Source organism: Phocoena sinus, chromosome 20 (genome assembly GCF_008692025.1).
Source record: "Phocoena sinus isolate mPhoSin1 chromosome 20, mPhoSin1.pri, whole genome shotgun sequence".
Lineage (NCBI taxonomy): Eukaryota > Metazoa > Chordata > Mammalia > Artiodactyla > Phocoenidae > Phocoena > Phocoena sinus.
Window position 1 is genome coordinate 16762791 of NC_045782.1, and position 18835 is coordinate 16781625.

At 38.5% G+C, this 18835-nt stretch overlaps 1 protein-coding gene across 8 annotated transcripts; it reads right to left on the reverse strand.

Moving 5' to 3' along the window:
- Window positions 1–1942: 1942 nt before the first annotated feature.
- Window positions 1943–18720, reverse strand: WSB1 (WD repeat and SOCS box containing 1). 8 transcript variants are annotated; one of them, XR_004347357.1, is made up of 10 exons: window positions 18387–18720; window positions 11701–11869; window positions 10593–10861; window positions 9147–9278; window positions 7735–7835; window positions 6678–6853; window positions 5301–5975; window positions 4681–4794; window positions 3537–3644; window positions 1943–3096 (listed from the first exon to the last, which is right to left on the reverse strand). XR_004347357.1 is itself a non-coding variant. In XM_032615842.1 (9 exons), the coding sequence occupies exons 1-9, from the start codon at window positions 18424–18426 to the stop codon at window positions 2937–2939; spliced, it is 1266 nt and encodes a 421-aa protein (XP_032471733.1). In that variant the 5' UTR covers window positions 18427–18718; the 3' UTR covers window positions 1943–2936. The 8 variants fall into 8 exon arrangements, 2 of the variants coding, with proteins under 2 accessions (XP_032471733.1, XP_032471734.1); XR_004347358.1 differs by having other exon boundaries at window positions 5301–5473; window positions 18387–18719; XR_004347354.1 differs by having other exon boundaries at window positions 5301–6853; window positions 17527–18720.
- Between the last annotated feature and the right edge of the window lie 115 nt (window positions 18721–18835).

Below are 18835 nucleotides of genomic sequence, written 5' to 3' on the forward strand. Positions count from 1 at the left end.
CAGGATCTTTCGTTGTTGCAGCGCACGGGTTTCTCTCTAGCTGTGGTGCACAGGCTCCAGAGCGCACCGGGTCCTGGCGGCAGGTGGGATCTTAGTTCCCCCACGAGGGATCGAACACGCGTGCCCTGCATTGGAAGGCGGATTCTTCACCACTGGACCACCAAAGAAACCAGTACTCCAAATGATGCTTTATCTATGATTTTGAAACCAACATACAATAGTAAACCCAAATATCACTCTACTGTAGATTATTTTTTTTTGACAGTCTAGGGTTGTATTTTTTTTTCTTCCTCTTCACTGCGGTGTGCAGGCTTCTCACTGCAGTGGCTTCTCTTGTGGAGCATGGGCTCTAGGCGCACGGGCTTCAGTAGTTGTGGCTTGCAGGCTCTGGAGCGCAAGCTCAGTAGTTGTGGCGCATGGGCTTAGTTGCTCTGCAGCATGTGGGATCTTCCCGGACCAGGGCTCGAACTCGTGTTCCCTGAATTGGCAGGTGGATTCTTAACCACTGCGAAACCAGGGAAGTCCCTCTACAGTCGATATTGCTTGTGTTTTATCTAAACATTCTATAGTTAAAATGCATTGTCTTAGGCCAGAACTTGGTCAGAATTACTTGGACAGTATCTGGAGATTGGATTCACCATCTCTATGATTTCTGGCTTATGAGACAATGTTTTACTTCTCATTCTTCATATTTTCTTAGCCTCGCATTGGCTGGCCAACAGCCAAGTACCCTGCACCAGTCAGATGCTGCTTCCACCCATAAGCACGCTACAGTTGCAGTCCAGCCTTTTTTGGTCTTGCTGCCCTGAAGGCAGGGCAAACCAATCGAATCCAAATTTACCTCAATTGCAAGCAGGCAGGGAATTTCAAGGACCATATGTTTTTAAGATTTGCCAACCTCAGATCAAGTTACAGGTCATAAGTCATTTGAAGTTGTGAAAACATTGCTTGGCTACTGAGGGTGAGAGGCATTTTCCTATGTTCACAGGCACCCCTATGGGGTCCTAAAACAGGAAATGAAATCTGAACGTAAAGGCTCTCTTGTCAGTTCTCCAAATGACATGAGAGAAAGCAGCAGTACCATTTTAAAAGTATGTAGCTAGAATCTGACCCATGTTAGTATCCCAATCATGTCTTCCCTACCTTCCTTTGGTCACTCAGTCTAAAGCATTACCATCCTGCTATTACTTCTTCCTGATAGACATACGGAAAATGTAAGCGTGTTTCTACTTATATTCTGCAATCTTCCTTTCATCTTGCACTAGGGTTTTCATGGGGAGATGGCAAGCAATTCTGGCTTTCTCAGAGAATGTATCTTCCCAAAATGCTATTTTTACCTAATTGATTCTATTGGTTGGAGAGTAAATAATTTAATGGTGTGAAGGGTATTGGTATCTTACTGCTTTATAAAGTAGATGTATTAAAGTAAAATGAAAAAAAAATCACAACAGGTTTAAAGATAAGATACTTTTGTAAAATACAGGTGATTCTCAAGAAGTAACTTGGGTAGATTTTCCACTGGTTTTTAAATTTATAAGCTACAACTATATACACCCCGAAAAGAGCAACTTGTAAGAACTTCAGAACGGTTTCTCAGTGGAGACAAGTCTTCAAGGGTACGCATGGCTAATAAAAGTTTTCCTCATTTTGCCTCCTCAAAGGGCCCACACCACTAGATTTTTTTCTTATGGTTACTTTAGCCAGAAAGGTTTACTATAAGCCTATTAGGTCCCCTAAAAGATCATACTTTGCTTTTGCTCAGTAGTTATTTTAAAGTAAGCATTTCTGCAACAGTTCTCCAAGAACAAACCAAGTAAAAGTGGTTGCATTCATGAAGCATTAAGTCTCAAGCAGTGCCCTACAGTTGTGCTATTTCTTCATTACCCTTCTTATTTAATTTGCTTGTGGTGCTTCCAACATATTTAAGAAACATTTACGATAGTGGCTTTTTTGTTTTACAAGTCTTTAATTAAAAAACTCAACAAAAATATATAATCAAGCATTTTACATAATGCATACATTCTTAATGTCTGCAGGTAAGATAAATAACAGAAGGCAAAAGCAGATATACTAATTGTATTGCTTCTCTTTGGCAAGTCACCAATATTATCCCCTGCAGAAACATAGGATAAAATGTGTAAAAAATAAACAAAAAGCAAAAAAACCCACCACGGTCTTAAAATAATTGTCCCTTAGTACAAACAACAAAATATTTAGCAATAATGCAGTAGATGGATTTTTCAAATTGACTAAAATTTATTATAATACTTTACTTATACCACAGGGGTTAAAGTAGCAAGCTGCTTTCCAAAATTAAGGCCCACAGCAGTAGTTAGGAAAAAAAAAAAGACACCCTTTTTTCCTGGTTGTATCCTGGCTATTTTTCATTTAATAATGTCACATTCAAATTCTACCTCTCAGATGCCACTCCTAAGGAAAACAAAATCCTTCCCTAGACAAAAGCTGTTTTACTTGAAGGTCAGTTGTCTGACCACCCCCCAACCAAATACACATTTTGTTATGAGGCATTCAGCTTTCCTAAGTCAGTATTTACCATCTAACTCAATGTCCCAGAATAAAATTCCTTCCACTTTACAGCAAAGATACATATTGTGGCTCTACTAAAGCAATATATACATGTTGGAACTAAAAATAAGAAAAGCAAAAGGGTCCATTCAACACACAGCAGCTTATATCGAAATATATACATGTATGTATATGTTTTCACAGTTACATTTTAGAAAAAAATTTACATTTGATATGTTCAGAAATATTTCTCCTAAGGTCTATAAATAATATTTTAAAAGCTCAACTGATCAAAATGCAATACAAGAATGTATCAAATTAAATAAATCTCCTAAACCTTGAAGTCAGTAAAGCTTGAGGTTTGTGTAAAGTGTGTTGTCAGTCCCTAATACTAGGGAAGACAGCATCCTCTAAACACGGTAGGAGAGGAACTCTAAAACTTTGGAAGGAATCGGCAGCTCCTGGACTTCTTGGGTGGGCATCACTCTCCGGATTGACATGCGACATAAATGTTGAAGGCTAGGGACTTGCCTTGGAGTGGCCCAAAAATACACACTTCCATCATGTGTCCTAAACAGAAGTAAACAAATCACAAGCTCAGTCACACAAATCCATGTATTTCATCATCCAAAAGCTCATACAACTACCACCGAGGCTGTGAATTAGAGCCACAAACTGCACATTAAAACCTAATTCAGGGGCTTCCCTGGTGGCGCAGTGGTTGGGAGTCCGCCTGCCGATACAGGGAACACGGGTTCGTGCCCCGGTCCGGGAAGATCCCACATGCCGCTGAGCCTGCGCGTCTGGAGCCTGTGCTCCGAAAAAAAAAAAAAAAAAAGGAAAAAAAAAAAAACCTAATTCAGGAGACCTGCCCAGTGATCTCCCTCTATGACAAATTAATAATATTATAAAAAGTCCTTATGGAAGATTTACTGACAATAAAATACAGGCTGCTTTGACTAAAAGCCACCTTAAATTGCCTCTTAAAAGAAAAGAGAAAAATCACTTACCCAGCAGCTAAAACACTGCCATCAGTAGAAAAGGCACAGCAAAGACCATTGCTCAAAGGTGCAACTTGCACTGGATAATCCTCATCAATTCTCCAGAACCTCACCATTCTGGAAAGGAAATAAACCATCCAGTGATTATCTAGTAGGAAATTTAAGGTAAAAGCAACTTTCAAAATTCAGAAAGAAATGCCACTCTGGGCTGAGTCACAAAATACACACACACACACACACACACCACTGGAGCAATGACTGGAACTTGCTTTATTAAAGATTTTATAGTTTATACCAATTGGTAATTTGGACTAATTCACACTAAGAGACTATAAAGCATGGCTGCCTTCACTTCCCAGTGTTCTGATCTGTAATATGCCCACAACCGGAAACTTTCTCCTTACTTCCTTACACTTAAAATATAATCGGTATCTGATCTGTTTGACTCTTTTCAAGAAGTTTATGAAACTTTTCACCTAGGTAGAGTGTGTCTAGGAATAGCAGACAACTGATAGTCAGAAACTAGCTGAACAAACAGGAAAACAATGGCTGCTGGCAAATAAAGAACTCTCCCCATACGTTTGCTAACATTCTAGAAAGATGGTAATGAGTCACTTTCTGAATGATGTGACCAAATTGCTTAATGCTATATCCATGCACATTGATAAAAGTACGAGAAAATGGAATGGCTACATCTAGTTTTTGCTTACCAATAAGCAGCAAATCTCACTCATGTGACATTTCATCTTTATAGTCTCAGTTTCAGTGGATACAAATAAATGACTCTGTTTTAATCATTTATTTCACTTTGAAAATGTTCTTCTGTTTCAACCTTTATAAGATATTACTAAGAAAATCTGTCAGCTGAGCTAAAAAGCTAATTAAAAATGCACCCAGTTTGCCTGAACCAGTTAACAAACAAAGAACACAGGGAGAGGCAGGCATTATCTTTAGCTTACATAAATACTGTGCAGGCCAATATTCTTTAAGACACATCAACATCTCCCAAGGTCTTGTCTAGAAAAAGGGCCATTAAAACCCAAACTGCAGAAAGGCCATATTTTTCATCCTTAAGAATGTTTTTTATTGAGTAGAAGAATGAAAGGAAATCTTTACAATAAGAAATAGGTCAAGCTGTAATTCACACACTTACTTATCATCAGCAAGACTTGCAACATGCAGTCCGTCATGACTAAACGAGACAGATCGTACCCATCGGTCATTTGCTCCTCCAGCAAATATGGGAGTAGGTGGGGGAAACAGGTGCCTGAGGTCAAAGACATGTTTTCAGTGGGAATGAGAGTCACTTCAAGAAACAAAACTACCCAGGTACAGAGTACATCAGTCTTTGGAATAATGTTTAAAGTGGCCTTAACAAACACAACTGAGAAGACTGAGCAGAGCTAGTCTATCCACTTTAAACGAAGTGATTAAACCTAATTACTAATCGCCGTCTTACAGAGTGGCTTAAGACTAAGTCCAACTTTAGTTTTAACTATGTTTCCCAACAGGAAACTCTAAATATAATTACCGCCTCTACAGAGTCATGTACTGTTAGGTAACAATAACAAGATCTGTATCAAGAAAGTCAAATTTATTTGTAGAATTTAGATGCATTATTAAAGGGCCTAAATGATACCGAAATTTTAAATTATGACAGAGTGCAATTTTAGATTTCACATGTTAATGATTCTCATCATCCCCATGACTTCTTAAAAGCTGTACTGATAGTAGAGATGAATTACAGACTAAAATAATTCATGCTGTACCCACCCAAATTCCATCAGAATGTCTCCAGTGTGTGGATCCCAGATATAAACTCGAGTATCATAAGATGCCGTAGCCAGCAATGCTCCATCAGGAGAAAAGTCACAAGCTACAACATCATGGTGATGCCCTTCTAGTTTCCGTATCATGGTATATTTATCCATATTCCAAAGGAAAACCTGCAAAAAAGGCAAATGTTATAGCTTCATTCAGACATGCAGAGGACAAAATGGCACATCTTAAACTAAAACTGCTAAATTTAATTAAGATTACATTAAATTAAACATTATAAATTATGAATAATTATAAAAGAATATGCTCAGTGTCATAGTCAAAGATTAAAATCAGTTTTTAAGTTAATTAAAGTAAACATGCAAATTCTATTTCAAATGTTTCTGTTAAATGTTAATTTAAAAATAAGCCTAAACACAAAAAAAGCAATGCAATTTAACCACAAAGTTATACTGACATCCATTTATTCCAAAAACTAATTAACTAAAATATACAGAAATAAATAGGGTTAAGTACTACAAACCCCCTTCTTTTTTTTTTTTCCAGAAACTACCAAATTTTAAAAAAATATACAGACAGAAAATATAAGGTTAACAAATTGTTACTCCATTGGCATCTCCCTTTGAGATAATCACTTGTTTACAATAGGCTTGGGTCACCAACGTGAGCCTAGGAAGAGAAACAGATACTGCAAGCAAAGAGAATTTTTCACAGCCAAATGAAATTTCTTTGGCAAACAACAAGGATGTTAAACCACATTACAAAATGAAAATGCTAATTTACGAAAATAATACAATTAACAACATTTCTGTGAATCAAGATTTGCCAATCTTATTTTTCCCAAACCAACCACAATCATTAGTCATTTTAAGTATAAAACATTTAAATTACTTTAGTACAAGTTCACACATAGTTTTAGATTCTAAAGATCAGTAGTTATACTGTGCAGAATAGCTCTAAACAGGATTCTAATGTTTACTTCAATCTGTTATATTAAACATGAGCTCGGAGGTTTATTACAATCCTAATAAGACAAACTCTCCTCCTCTTGGAGTAAAGCAATCCTTTTTGCTACGTTTTTCTGCACAGACACAATATATTATTTCCAAAGAAAAATAAATACAAATTTTACATTGGATCAAAGACTTAAGGTATCTCTAGTATCTCAAAGAATTCCAAAAAATAGCACAGAGAAACCATTTGAAAGCCAACTACATTACATTAAATTGGTTTCACATGTTAGACTCCCAATTCCACCAGACTGGAAGATCAATTACATCGGAGGAGTCAGTTGGTTTCACTGTGGGGAAAATTATTTTTAAAAAGAAAAAAAGAAAGAAAGAAAAGCAGAAAGTGGACATCGACCAGCACCTGTGTACGTACAGTACACCTTGCAGCCGAATGCAAGGTTACTTCATCCTATGGTAAAGGTCGCCCCCAGCCCGGTAGCCAGAGATGCCACTCTTTCTGCCCAGCTAACACCATTGTGCGCCTGTGTGCGAGTGGTGCCAGCATAACCTCAATCACACCAATATTGCTGCCACCACCTGTGACAGGGAAAGCAAGAAGCATATGGAAAACACACAGCCTAAAATAGCAATGTCAACATCTAGCTTTGCTCTTCTTATGATTTTTAAAGAACTGAATATTTTTTTCTAAACTGCCAACATTTTCAACTATCATTTTAACACACTTCTTGGCTAAATAAAATGCATTTTAACCAGCCTCCCACCCCCCATTAATTCAAAGTGTATTGTGATCATCACATGTATTTGGACTTCAACCATTTTCATAAATACCTGAAGCTAATAAGATCTCTTTAACTATACTAACTCAGAGCTGGTAGACACTAAGTAAAGGAGGGTTCATCAATAAGCATAACCCTCTTAAGAGTCACTTTATACTTAATCTGTCTACAGGTATGCTATGCAAGACAGATCATATCAAATTTAGATGAAATTCACTCCAGGACATACATGACTGTTATTTTTATTCTTATTAGATTTTTAAGTTACTTTTTTTCAGTTAAATGTCCAGGACCAGCTGGGACTTAAAACTTTAAACAGCAAACTGGACCAAAAAAAAAAAAGAACAACAGAGAAGAAAATAATTAGCAAGGGAATGTCTTAACATTTGGACTAAATCTCTTCTATAGCACATAAGCTCTCCTAGATCTGAGAAAAAATAAAATTGACATACCCCTCATTTTATGAATATCATCTCTAACTAAAACAATCAAATTTCTCACTTTACAATCAGTAACTATACTTATTTAATTTCCCTCATGCAAATTCTCCCCCATTGTGGAATAACACATTTAAGATATTCAAGACACCGAGCACAGACTTAATAGGTTGCTTAGATTTAAAATGATTCTGCACAATTACAATCCAATTCACAGTAAGTACACAAGAACTTTGACACATACTGCTTTACTGGCTCCCACTGAACACAGCATAGAAGAGTCAGGAGAGAATGCACAGCTGTACACCCAGTTCTGATGGCCCCTCAATACTTTCATCATGTTTCCTGAACAAAAGGAAAATACCTGGGTTAACCCTAGAATCTACTTCAAGTAAGTAGCATTTCAAAAATGGCAGAATCACAGAATCACAAACTTCTACAGAGGCAGTGATTAATGTATTACAGGGGTTGGCAATATACAACAGTTTCTTATTTTTGTACCTAAGTTTTACTGGAACGTGCCCATTGTTGTGACAGTAGAGTGGAGTAACTACTTGCAGAGACAGCATGGTCCACAAGCCTAAAATATTCACCATCTGGCCCTTTAAGAAAAGGTCAGCTGACTTACAACTGAAAGTATGTTGAGAGAGCAAGTTCCATATGATATGCGAAAGAAAATAAAATTTAATTTTCAAATATTTTAACTATTGGGATCCCTTCACCCCTCAATAGCTGAGCAATCAGAGAATTGATAAATGCAGAAGAGGTGCCACATAATTTGGTAATAGTATTAGTGTATTATTCTATCAGGCAATGGTTATTACCCATAAGCTGAAACAAGTCTCCAAATCTGAGGGGTTTGTTTTCTACTACATTCAATTTAGGCTACATTTCCCCAAACAAGCCTGTCAACTTCTAGCTTGAGGCTGGTAGAGCACTAGCAGATCTTAATTAAATATGTGGTTTTAATTAAAACTGTAAACTCTTTCATCAGAGGCTAAGAAGGGGGAAGAGATGCTCATCTCAGGTCTTCTCAAACAAGGTAGACTCTCCAAAACTTTGTAAAAGGATCACAATTATCAATGTTTCCGAAAAAGCTAAAACTTGACACTGATATTCCTTTTACTATATTGGAGGGCAAATCTCTTACTTTTTATAATTCTTACTTAAACTATCCAACTTATTATTAGTAGTATTTATATCCTATAAATTCTGGTGTATAAATCATGTTTGAATTTACATTTTATTAATTACTAAGTTATATCTTTTGTTAGGTCAAGATCTACTTAAATTTTCACTAAGCAAATGAAGGAAGTTAATAATCCTCCCCAATATAAAGGAAATAAAACACAGACCAGTTCAAATAAAACCCTAAGATTGATCCAGATTTTGTCCTCAAATAGTTGGTACAGATCTGTGTAGTTAGTTTCTGAGTAATATCAGATTGTTTACTTAGAGTAACTGCTGGCTCCTATTCTGGGTCACATTTATGGTTTTGTTTGATCTGTACAGGGAAAGGGACCAAAGGACTAAGCAGAGAAAAGGAAACTTTGATCATGTCACTTTTAATGTCAAATGCCCCAAGTGTTCGTAATACCTCTCAGTAGTAATATCCAGAAACGAATTCTTTTCCACAGCCTAGAAAGAAAGACATACCATCATCTTTCAGGTCCCACACTCTCAGAGTTTTGTCTCTTGAAGCTGACACCAGGATCAAGCTCCCATCTGGAGCAAAAGTTAAATCTCTGACTACTTCAGTATGATCTACCAAGTTAAGGAGGAGTTTTCCTAAATGCAATGGAAGGTGGGAAAGAGACAATGTTAGTAATTTTAATCAGCTTCCATATTAAAAAAATAGGGTTGAGATCACCATTAAAAAAAAAAAAGAATACAAATATCTGGGTACCTCCTTAGTTTACCAAGTGTAAAATGACTTATTTACTAGTGCCTTTACTATTATCTTTAAAGATTCAGTATTTACATTGTTACAAAATAGATTATTTCCAAGATACCAAAGCCTAAATTAGAAAAATTAAAAGGGAATTCCTAAAATGTGAACAAACTCCTGGATCAAGTCAATTTAATATCAAGAAAATCTACATCATTTAAAAATATTTGTATAGTACGATTTTAAAATACAAAATCAGAATTTTCCTTTTCTTTTACTTGGCTTAGACTACAAATGGACTGTCAAACTCCCCCAAAGATACATGTTATTCTATAACAGCCTAAATTTTTAAACATAATCTCGATGAAAAAAAGGTACTTTATTCATCTAATATTATAGAGTTTTGTTCTTCTATGAAAAGCAATGTGCTTATTTTAAATGTTTTCCCAGAATTCAATCAAATTTACTGACTCATTATCCCCACTCAGTGTTAGTATCACTTGCTATATTCTAATGTACATAGTTTTAATGCTCATTTTAAAAAATCCTTTAAATTTTGGAGTACATACTATCAGCCAGAAACTTTTAGGTAGTGAACAACACATTTACTTTTCAAAATTTTATTTTATTTTACTTTATTTTGGCCGCGCTGCATGGCTTGCGGGATCTTAGTTTCTGACCTGGGATCGAACCCTTGTCCCCTGCAGTCCTAACCACTGGACCGCCAGCGAATTCCCACAACACATTTACATTTAATTGCCCAAAGAATTTAACTTCTCAACCTATCTGGTTAAACTTTAGATAAAATGTCATTAAAATTTTCCAGAGGTTAGATAATGATTGTTGAAAACCAGATTTACCTTGAAAGCCTCTAAGCTATCAATCATTGAAAAAGTATTTAAGAAAACACCTTGCAATTTGAGTCATAAACTAAATTACCAGTTTAAAAGTGATAATTAACTAAACATTCCTTAGACGCGCCCTTCCTACTATAATATTCTCTGAAGAGTGATTAAGCAATATGAACTCTATTTTCCTCAATTAAAACTATGAGCTGAAGATGCTATTTAGGCCAAATATAAAGATACATTCATAGCATCAATTCTTGCTTCTCTGTGAGTTAAAATCCTCAAATTATGTATTCCTCCAGTGCCTATGAGCTATGCTTGCATCATAAGATAATCAGGTTTGCTTTCAAAACTATGACTCCATACCTGTATATACATCCCATATTTTGATACGCCCATTGTTTAACCCTGTGGCAAGGAGTAGCTGATCTTGTCCAAATCTGAATCGATGCCATTCTATGTTTACACAGCGACTCTGTTTTTCTGGAACTGAAGATCCAAAAGCAAGACTCCAGACTATATCGCCACAGTCTATAATATGTTCACGAGGCTTATTTTTTTGACCACCATCACTGTTTTGTCTTGACAATCTTAAACTGCTTGAATTGGTGATATTCTTGGTGCCATGCAAGAGACTGGGTAGAAAAAAAGGTCAGATTGAAATCTAGTTATTATTTACTCTGGACTCATGTGAATACTAAATAATGATAAGTGTTTGTTAAAATAACTTCAGTATTATTATAGTGATACTGAATAACAACAGAATCCTTATAGATGGGAAGAGGAAAAGTTGCTACAAGCTACATGGGCATGACCAAATAAATTCAGACTAAAAGAAATCCTCACTGTATGAGAATAAGTTCAACAATAAAGCAATTTATAATGTATTCATTTCAAATTTTCAAATTTGTTTTAATATATCCTTATTGATATAGAAATCCTATCTCAACCAGGACTCCTTTAATTAACCCAAAAGTATAAACAAGCAAAAAACAAAAACAAAAAATTCTGAGAACATTAAGATATTGTGAAGCTGACACCAGAAAACTACCTTAAACCCCATAATAATAAGTAGTTTCCCATACATTCTAGACCTAATCTAATATGTAATAAGGACATTAATGACAAAAACCATAAAAGTGAACTAAACACAAAAAGGAGGGAAAGATTAAACTTAGTAGATACATTTTAGAAATTGCACTACCAAGGCACAATTAACTTGCCTTTTGATATATGGAAAAGAAAAATTTAAAAACACCAAAGTATCTGAGAAAGTATTCTATAATATATAAGGCCAGACAATTCTTCCCACAAATTTTCCAACAAATATATTCAGCTTATGAGTAAAATTCATTTACAACAGTCTCCAAAGGAAAAAACTTAAATATCGAAATAATCTTATTATTCCACACAGAGAAAAAAATAAAATCTAGAAACAGATAGATACAAAATACAAAAAAGAAAACAGTCTTACAAGTTCTTAAGGCACTGGGACCACGGAACAAGCTTTACTGCACGATGTCCTTGTGACCAAGCAAAGTATGAACCATCTGGAGCAAAAGCAACAGTCCAATTTTCACGACCACATTTCTTGTCAAAAGGAGCCGCAGGAGCTAAAAGTTCACCTATAGTACGTGATCTCACTAAAAGAAAAATAAAAAATATAGGATATCATATATAACCAACAATGAATTTGAGACAGCATCCATATTACTTTGGGATCCACTCAGCTCCACTGAGTTTTTCCTTTTTCTATGTAGACAAGGTACAATGAGTTCTGCATTCTACCCTTTGAGGGGAGATGTGTGGTGTGAAGACCCCGTAATGAGAATAAGCATCTTTAAGTTTTGATAAAGTGATCCTCCTAAAATTTCCCAAATCAAGAGCTTTATAAGAAAGTTTCAAAAAAAAAAAAAACTGGTCGAATAACAATAATGTAATGATCAATCAGGGCTAGCAATTACTGAAGTCCTGACCTTTGCACTGCCTTACGTTTTCCTCAAATTACTAACATTTAAAATGCAAGAAACTTTAGTTGCTCTGCAGGAAAAGTATCTTCCAAAAAGTTTGTAGCTTTCAAAAGCCATGAACCACTATAAAATAAAGTTTTATATCATTATTCAAAGGAAGCACTATAGGGACTTCCCTGCTGGCACAGTGGTTAAAAATCCAACTGCCAATGGGGGGAACAGGGGTTTGATCCCTGGTCGGGGAAGATTCCCACATGCAGCGGATTAACTAAGCCCGTGCGCCACAACTACGGAGCCTCTGCTCTAGAGCCCGTGTGCCACACTGCTGAGGCCTGCGTGCCTAGAGCCTGTGCTCTGCAACAGGAGAGGCCATTGCAATTAGAAGCCTGCACACTGCAACGAAGAGTAGCCCCCGCTGGCCACAACTAGAGAAAGCCTGTGAGCAGCAACCAAGACCCAACACAGACAAAGATAAATTTAAAAAAAAAAAAAAAAAAAAAAAGCACTATAAAATGGTCTAGTCAAAACATGAATCCAAACATGAATATTCTTATCTTTTTCAAGTCACAAAAAACACAAAATCCTCAGAAGTAGAAGGAACTTAAAGGTTACTTACTCCAGCCTCCCCAACCAGTGCTTTAAAGTGCACTGTATTTGGGACTTCCCTGGCAGTCCAGTGGTTAAGACTCTGGGGTTCAACTGCAGCAGGCACGGGTTCAATTCCCGGTGGGGGAACTAACATCCCGCATGCTGCTCGGTGCCACCAAATAAATAAAATGCATTGTTATTTGTGATTCTCGAATAGTGGTCCTCAAGCGTCTTCCTAATGGGCCACAAACTGACCCAAAAATGGAAGTAATTCTTTTGTTTTTTAAGGACAAAAAAAAAAGAACAAGTTCATATATTTTAAATTTAGTTACCAGAACTTAAATTTAGCATTCATAACTAAAACTAGCATATTTGGGACTTCCCTGGTGATGCAGTGGTTAAGAATCCGCCTGCCAATGCAGGTGACACAGGTTCGAGCCCTGGTCTGGGAAGATCCCGCATGCCGTGGAGCAACTAAGTCCACGAGCCACAACTACTGAGCCCACGCACCTGGAGCCTGCCCGTGCTCCGCAACAACAGAGGCCACCGCAATGAGAAGCCCGCGCACTGCAACGAAGAGTAGTAGCCACAAATAAATAAATAAATATACTTTTAAAATAAAACTGGCATATTAAGAGTGTACAGAGAATTTTTCTTCTGCCTTTAACAAGAAGGATAATCAACAAGTTCCTATTGTACATGTGCACATGCAAACGCGGCTGCTATTTCCTCAATTCTGGAAAAGGATCTTTTTCTTTTTTGGCTGCATTGGGTCTTCGTTGCTGCGCACGGGCTTTCTCTAGTTGCGGTGAGCGGGGGCTACTCTGCGATGCGGTGTGCAGGCTTCTCCTTGTGGTGGCTTCTCTTGCAGAACACAGGCTCTAGGCGCGCGCGCTTCAGTAGTTGTGGCTCGCGGGCCCTAGAGCGCAGCCTTGGTAGTTGTGGCTCACGGGCTTAGTTTCTCCGCGGCATGTGGGATCTTCCAGGACCAGGGCTTGAACCCCTGTCCCCTGCATTGGCAGGCGGATTCTTAACCACTGCACCACCAGGGAAAGGATCTTAATCAGTCTATCACCACTGCTGTCTTGGGTCTGTCTTGATTTCAAATTTTGCTACTCTTCCTTTTTAGTTATAACTCACCTTCGGTTTAGTTTCCCTATTATCTATTTTGTGATCTGTTGCATGTTCAACTCTATGGTCTATTTTTATGTTTTGGGCTTAAAGTTTCCAACAACTAAACTTCAATATATTCTACGTACTGCAGTTCAAATGAGAACCACATATACTCCTATTGCAAGAGCAAATATATATATATATATATATATACACACACACACACAAACCCCAACAATGTATTCATTCAGTGACACTTCCAGTCTCCACGTGTGCTCCACCAACATGGAGTGTAGCACCTGGCATGTGACAGGGGCTCAGAAAATATTTATTGAACGAATATGAAAGCATGTGTATAAGCTCCCATTCTTAAGCGATTTAAATATTTCCTCGGGATTTCCCTGGTGGCGCAGTGGATAAGACTCTGTGCTCCCAATGCAGGGGACCTGGGTTCGATCCTTGGTCAGGGAACTAGATCCCACACGCATGCTGCAACTAAGAGTTCGCATACCACTACTAAGGAGCTGGCAAGCCGCAACTAAGGAGACTGCCTGCTGCAACTAAGACCTGGTGCAATCAAATAAATAAAACAAAAATAAATATTTAAAACAATAATTAATAAATAAATATTTCCTTCCCCAATTCTTTGATACGTTAACAATGAGATTATGGTTTCAAAAGTAAAACAAAGCAAAACTGAAATCTGTTTTCCTATGATATTCATAAATATAAATATGCACCTATTTTGGCACAGCTGAAATTATCGGAAAATTTCCTTTTGATGACTCAAAATCTTCCTCCGTGACACTCCACCCACTCAGTACTGGGTCTGATCTAAAAGAATAAGCCTGATCCTGCTCTCACATGACATTCATATATTGAAGACAGCCATGACATCAGCAACTAAATCTGTTCACCAGGATAAAATCTGGTGAGTTTTCAATTACACGGTTTCAAGTCCATTCTCCACCCACAGCTTCATACTTTTCTGGATAAACTCCAGTTAGTAATGGCCCTCAAAAAAGTGGAACTTTTTCAACCAAACACAATACTTCAAGTGTGGTTTAATCAAAGCAGAACCCCCCACCTACCCCTGCCCCACTTGTATCACATGACTTTAATACAAAATTCACAAACCGGTGACACTCTTATGCCTGTAGAATGATTTTTTTAAATATACAAATGAGGGAGTTCCCTGGTGGCCTAGTGGTTAGGATTCTGGGCTTTCACTACCGAGGGCCTGGGTTCAATCCCTGGTTGGGGAACTAGGATCCCACAAGCTGCACGGCGCAGCCAAAAAAAACAAAACCAAAACCAAAACGCTCACACACAAATGATTTTTGAAAGGGCTGGCTGCTCCATGTCCCCTATATTCCTCCAAGCCCACAGTCTTTCATTTATGTGCCTGGTCCCTGAATTTGCAACCCCTGCCTAAATCTTTTTTTTTTTAAACATGGGTTTCTATAACCACATCTATCTTTTAAAATCCACAAATTTTAGGAGAAAAAGAAAATCAAAGTTCACAAATAAGGGAAGCAAGTTTTAAAATTCAACTGAAAAATGCAAGCATTATCTTAAAAAGAGAAAGCCCCTGATTAAACTAGATGAGTATACTTATATAATTTCCATCTCAAAAAACAGAGGACTGGCCCTTGCATTCAACTTCAAAAACATCTGGTAAATTAGACTAAAACTCATTTCTCCTTTAGCAAGCATAAGCAAGACTAACTTTCCTACAGAAGACTCATTTTTTAAAATCTGTATTTTAGGATCACTCTGTATTTTTCTTCTTTCACCTTGACCACAATCACAAAACTCCTCTTGTGTAAAGGGTGGTAATAAATTAACTAAAGAACTGGTTCAGATGACAAAGACCATGAAATAATAAGCTAATCTACTCTTGAATATATATATATATTTTTCAAGAAATAGGGCCACCCTAAAAAAATACTGCCAAATAAATACAAACAAGTACTGAATTAATAATTACCTTGTGTTTCTTTGCTTGTTAACAGGCATATAAAATGATCACTTCATTTTAATCAAATAATTTAAACACTCATTTAAATACTTACTGGTATACTATTATAAACTAGCACGAGGTTTATAATGAAGAAAAAATTTTAATTAAATCTTTATATACTACCTGCAACTGTTGAATGTTAAGTATCCTAAGATACTATAATTTAATGACCTTGTATAAGGGAAAAGCTGCCTGCCATGGGAACTTGGCCATTGGATACAACACCACATTATTAATATCCACACAGTAGTAACACATCATCTAAGTCACTGCTCAACCAAGCAAACCACATTCAGTTCCTTCTTCACATTCCTCCCTGCAATTTCATAACTAGAAAGGGAGGATCTGTGGCAGAACCTTGTGAAAGAGGGCAGTAGCTCTAGGCAGTAACTCCCTGTCACAGAGACTTCTTTAATCATTCATGGAATCTTGCCTCCTCTTTCAGTACTTACTTGAGAAACCAAACAGCTATAATTAATACCCAAGAAAAAATGTTAGTCCTTACTGACAGATACAAAGCAACGCAGAGGTATTAGTGTTTAACTCTGTATTCAAATGATATTTAAAAAAAAGAAACAAAAACCTGGGTTTAAAAAAAAAAAAACTTACAAAAGGCCAAAGTTCTTTTAAACATAGCAACTTTATACTATATAGTAACTTTATATAGTTATATCGTAACTTTATATTATATCCAGGAAATAACACTGAGGCAAATATGCAAAAAATATATATTTTTTTAATTAAAAAAGCTATTTAGTGCATGGTTCTACCTTATGCAGGTATGCTAAGAACCTCTATCCATCCCTTAGAAGAGAGGATTGTTAAGTTTTCAAAATGATTCATCAAGATGATATAAAATACAGATAAATGAAAGGCAGATCACTCATCTGCAATACTGCTGTGAGTAGGGAAAAAAATAGCACTGAATTGAGAATAAGAACTTTTGAGTTCTATGTTCCACAGTTAAAATAAAAATTGGACATGAATTTTGTTTTCTCTGTATGTTTAAAATAGTCATTAAAACCAGAGTTAAAGTCCCCTCCTAACCTGCCATTCAACCTTATCTCTAAGAGAACAGAAGTCCAGAACTCTAACACAGCTGTCTCTAGGTATGAAAATTCACCCACAAACAGGATACAGGGCCTTTTGGATACTTCAGCTTCTCCCTTTCTCTAGAAAACCTCCTCCAAGGATTCAATAAAGGCACACGTTTAGTTGAAGAACAAGAAAATGCAAAGGCTCTCTGCTCAGTAGCTACCTCCAATTTTCATTTAATTAACACACTGTATTGGGCTCTGGGGAGCGATGAGGAGATGCTAAATCTATTTTATTTTTTTAAATAAAAACTGTCTATCTACCTACCTATCTTTATTTTTTTGTCCATGCCGCGCGGCTTGCGGGACCTTAGGTTCCCCGACCAGGGATCCAACCCGGGCACCCGCAGTGAAAGCGCCCAGTCCTCACCACTGCACCGCCAGGGAAGTCCCCACAACTGTATGTATTTAAATAAGGTGTATAACATCACTTGATAAGTTCAGGGTTTACAAGCATAGCAATCAATGCACAGCACCCGCAACTCGCCCCAAAGTTCTTCCAGTTATATTACCTTGAGAGAGGATTTAAATAATGTGAGGTGCTTTCTACTGAGTCAGTGGGTGGGTCCTGACGCAGGACCTTCAACATCTGTTGGCCTGTCTTCTGCTTGGCAGGGCTGGCCACTAAGCCAGTTTCTAGACAGCCTTTTCAGGAGTCTGCTCTCCCCGTAGATCAGCTTTTCTCCGGTCACTCCACCCAACCACCCTGCTCCTCCCTGCTCCTCTGAGTGTGAGAGATAACCGAGTCTCCTCCCCAGAGCCGCTGCCTTTCTTAACGCCATGCCATTTTTTAAAATACTGCTTTTTCCAGGCTGATGGCACCTCTTCGGCTGCATTTCTCCTTATAATTGTTGGTATACACGAAGACCCATCCTTTCATAACAGCTCAGGTCACACAAGTTTACTTTTCCCCACTGGAAACTTTTTTAAGCGTCCTGGAGACTTGCCCAGCCCTCCCCTGCCCACTCGACGCCCCAGCCCCTTAGCCAGAAGAAATCCAGAAGAATGGCCCTGCGCGGACCTCCGATGAGAGAAAACTGTGGGGTGGGGGGGTGGTCCCCGGGGAAGCGTGTCCATCTTCGGCCACACAATCATTGCAACCCTCGCCACTCGGCGCCCAGGTTCTCTTTGCCTCTAATATCCGCGCACCGCCTCCCTCCGTGCCAGGCACACAACAGGCGCCGCATCAATGCAGACCCCATTTACCCTCGGCGACACCCACTCGCAGGGCTGCTTCCTTTCTCTTCGCTCCAGGGCTTGGCCCCGGCTCACTGTTCTTCCTCAGACTCAGAGACGCTTCCTCCCGAACCTCTGCCTCTCCGCAGCCCCCGCGCGCTCACCAGCAACCCTCACCCATCTTCCCATTCCTCACCGATCTCTTTCTCGTTGACCCTCGGGGGAAAGCTGGCCATCTATGGGGCACCGTCTGATTCCGGGGGCGCGATGCGGACGCAACGACAGAGAAGGGAAAGGCGAGCGCCGAGGGGCGTGACGCGGGCTGGGTCCCTCCCGATCCCGGGGACGGAGGGGAGGGGCGGGGCGGTCGCGACGGCTTCTGCCGACTGCCCCGGGAAAGCTCCGGGAGGCCTCGGACCAAACTACGGAGTCAAACACAGACAATAGATGCTGTTCCCTTCCTCACGCCTACAGACCAAGACGCTCCCCTCAGCACAACCAACTGCAAACGAGACACTGGAGACAAAATGGCGCGTGCCGCGGGGGATAGCATGGCAGCGGGGGCGGTGCCTCGTGACGTCACAGGGTGATGGCCAGCCTCCCGACGTTCGGGACGTGACGGCCTCGGCTCGGCGCCCCGCCTTC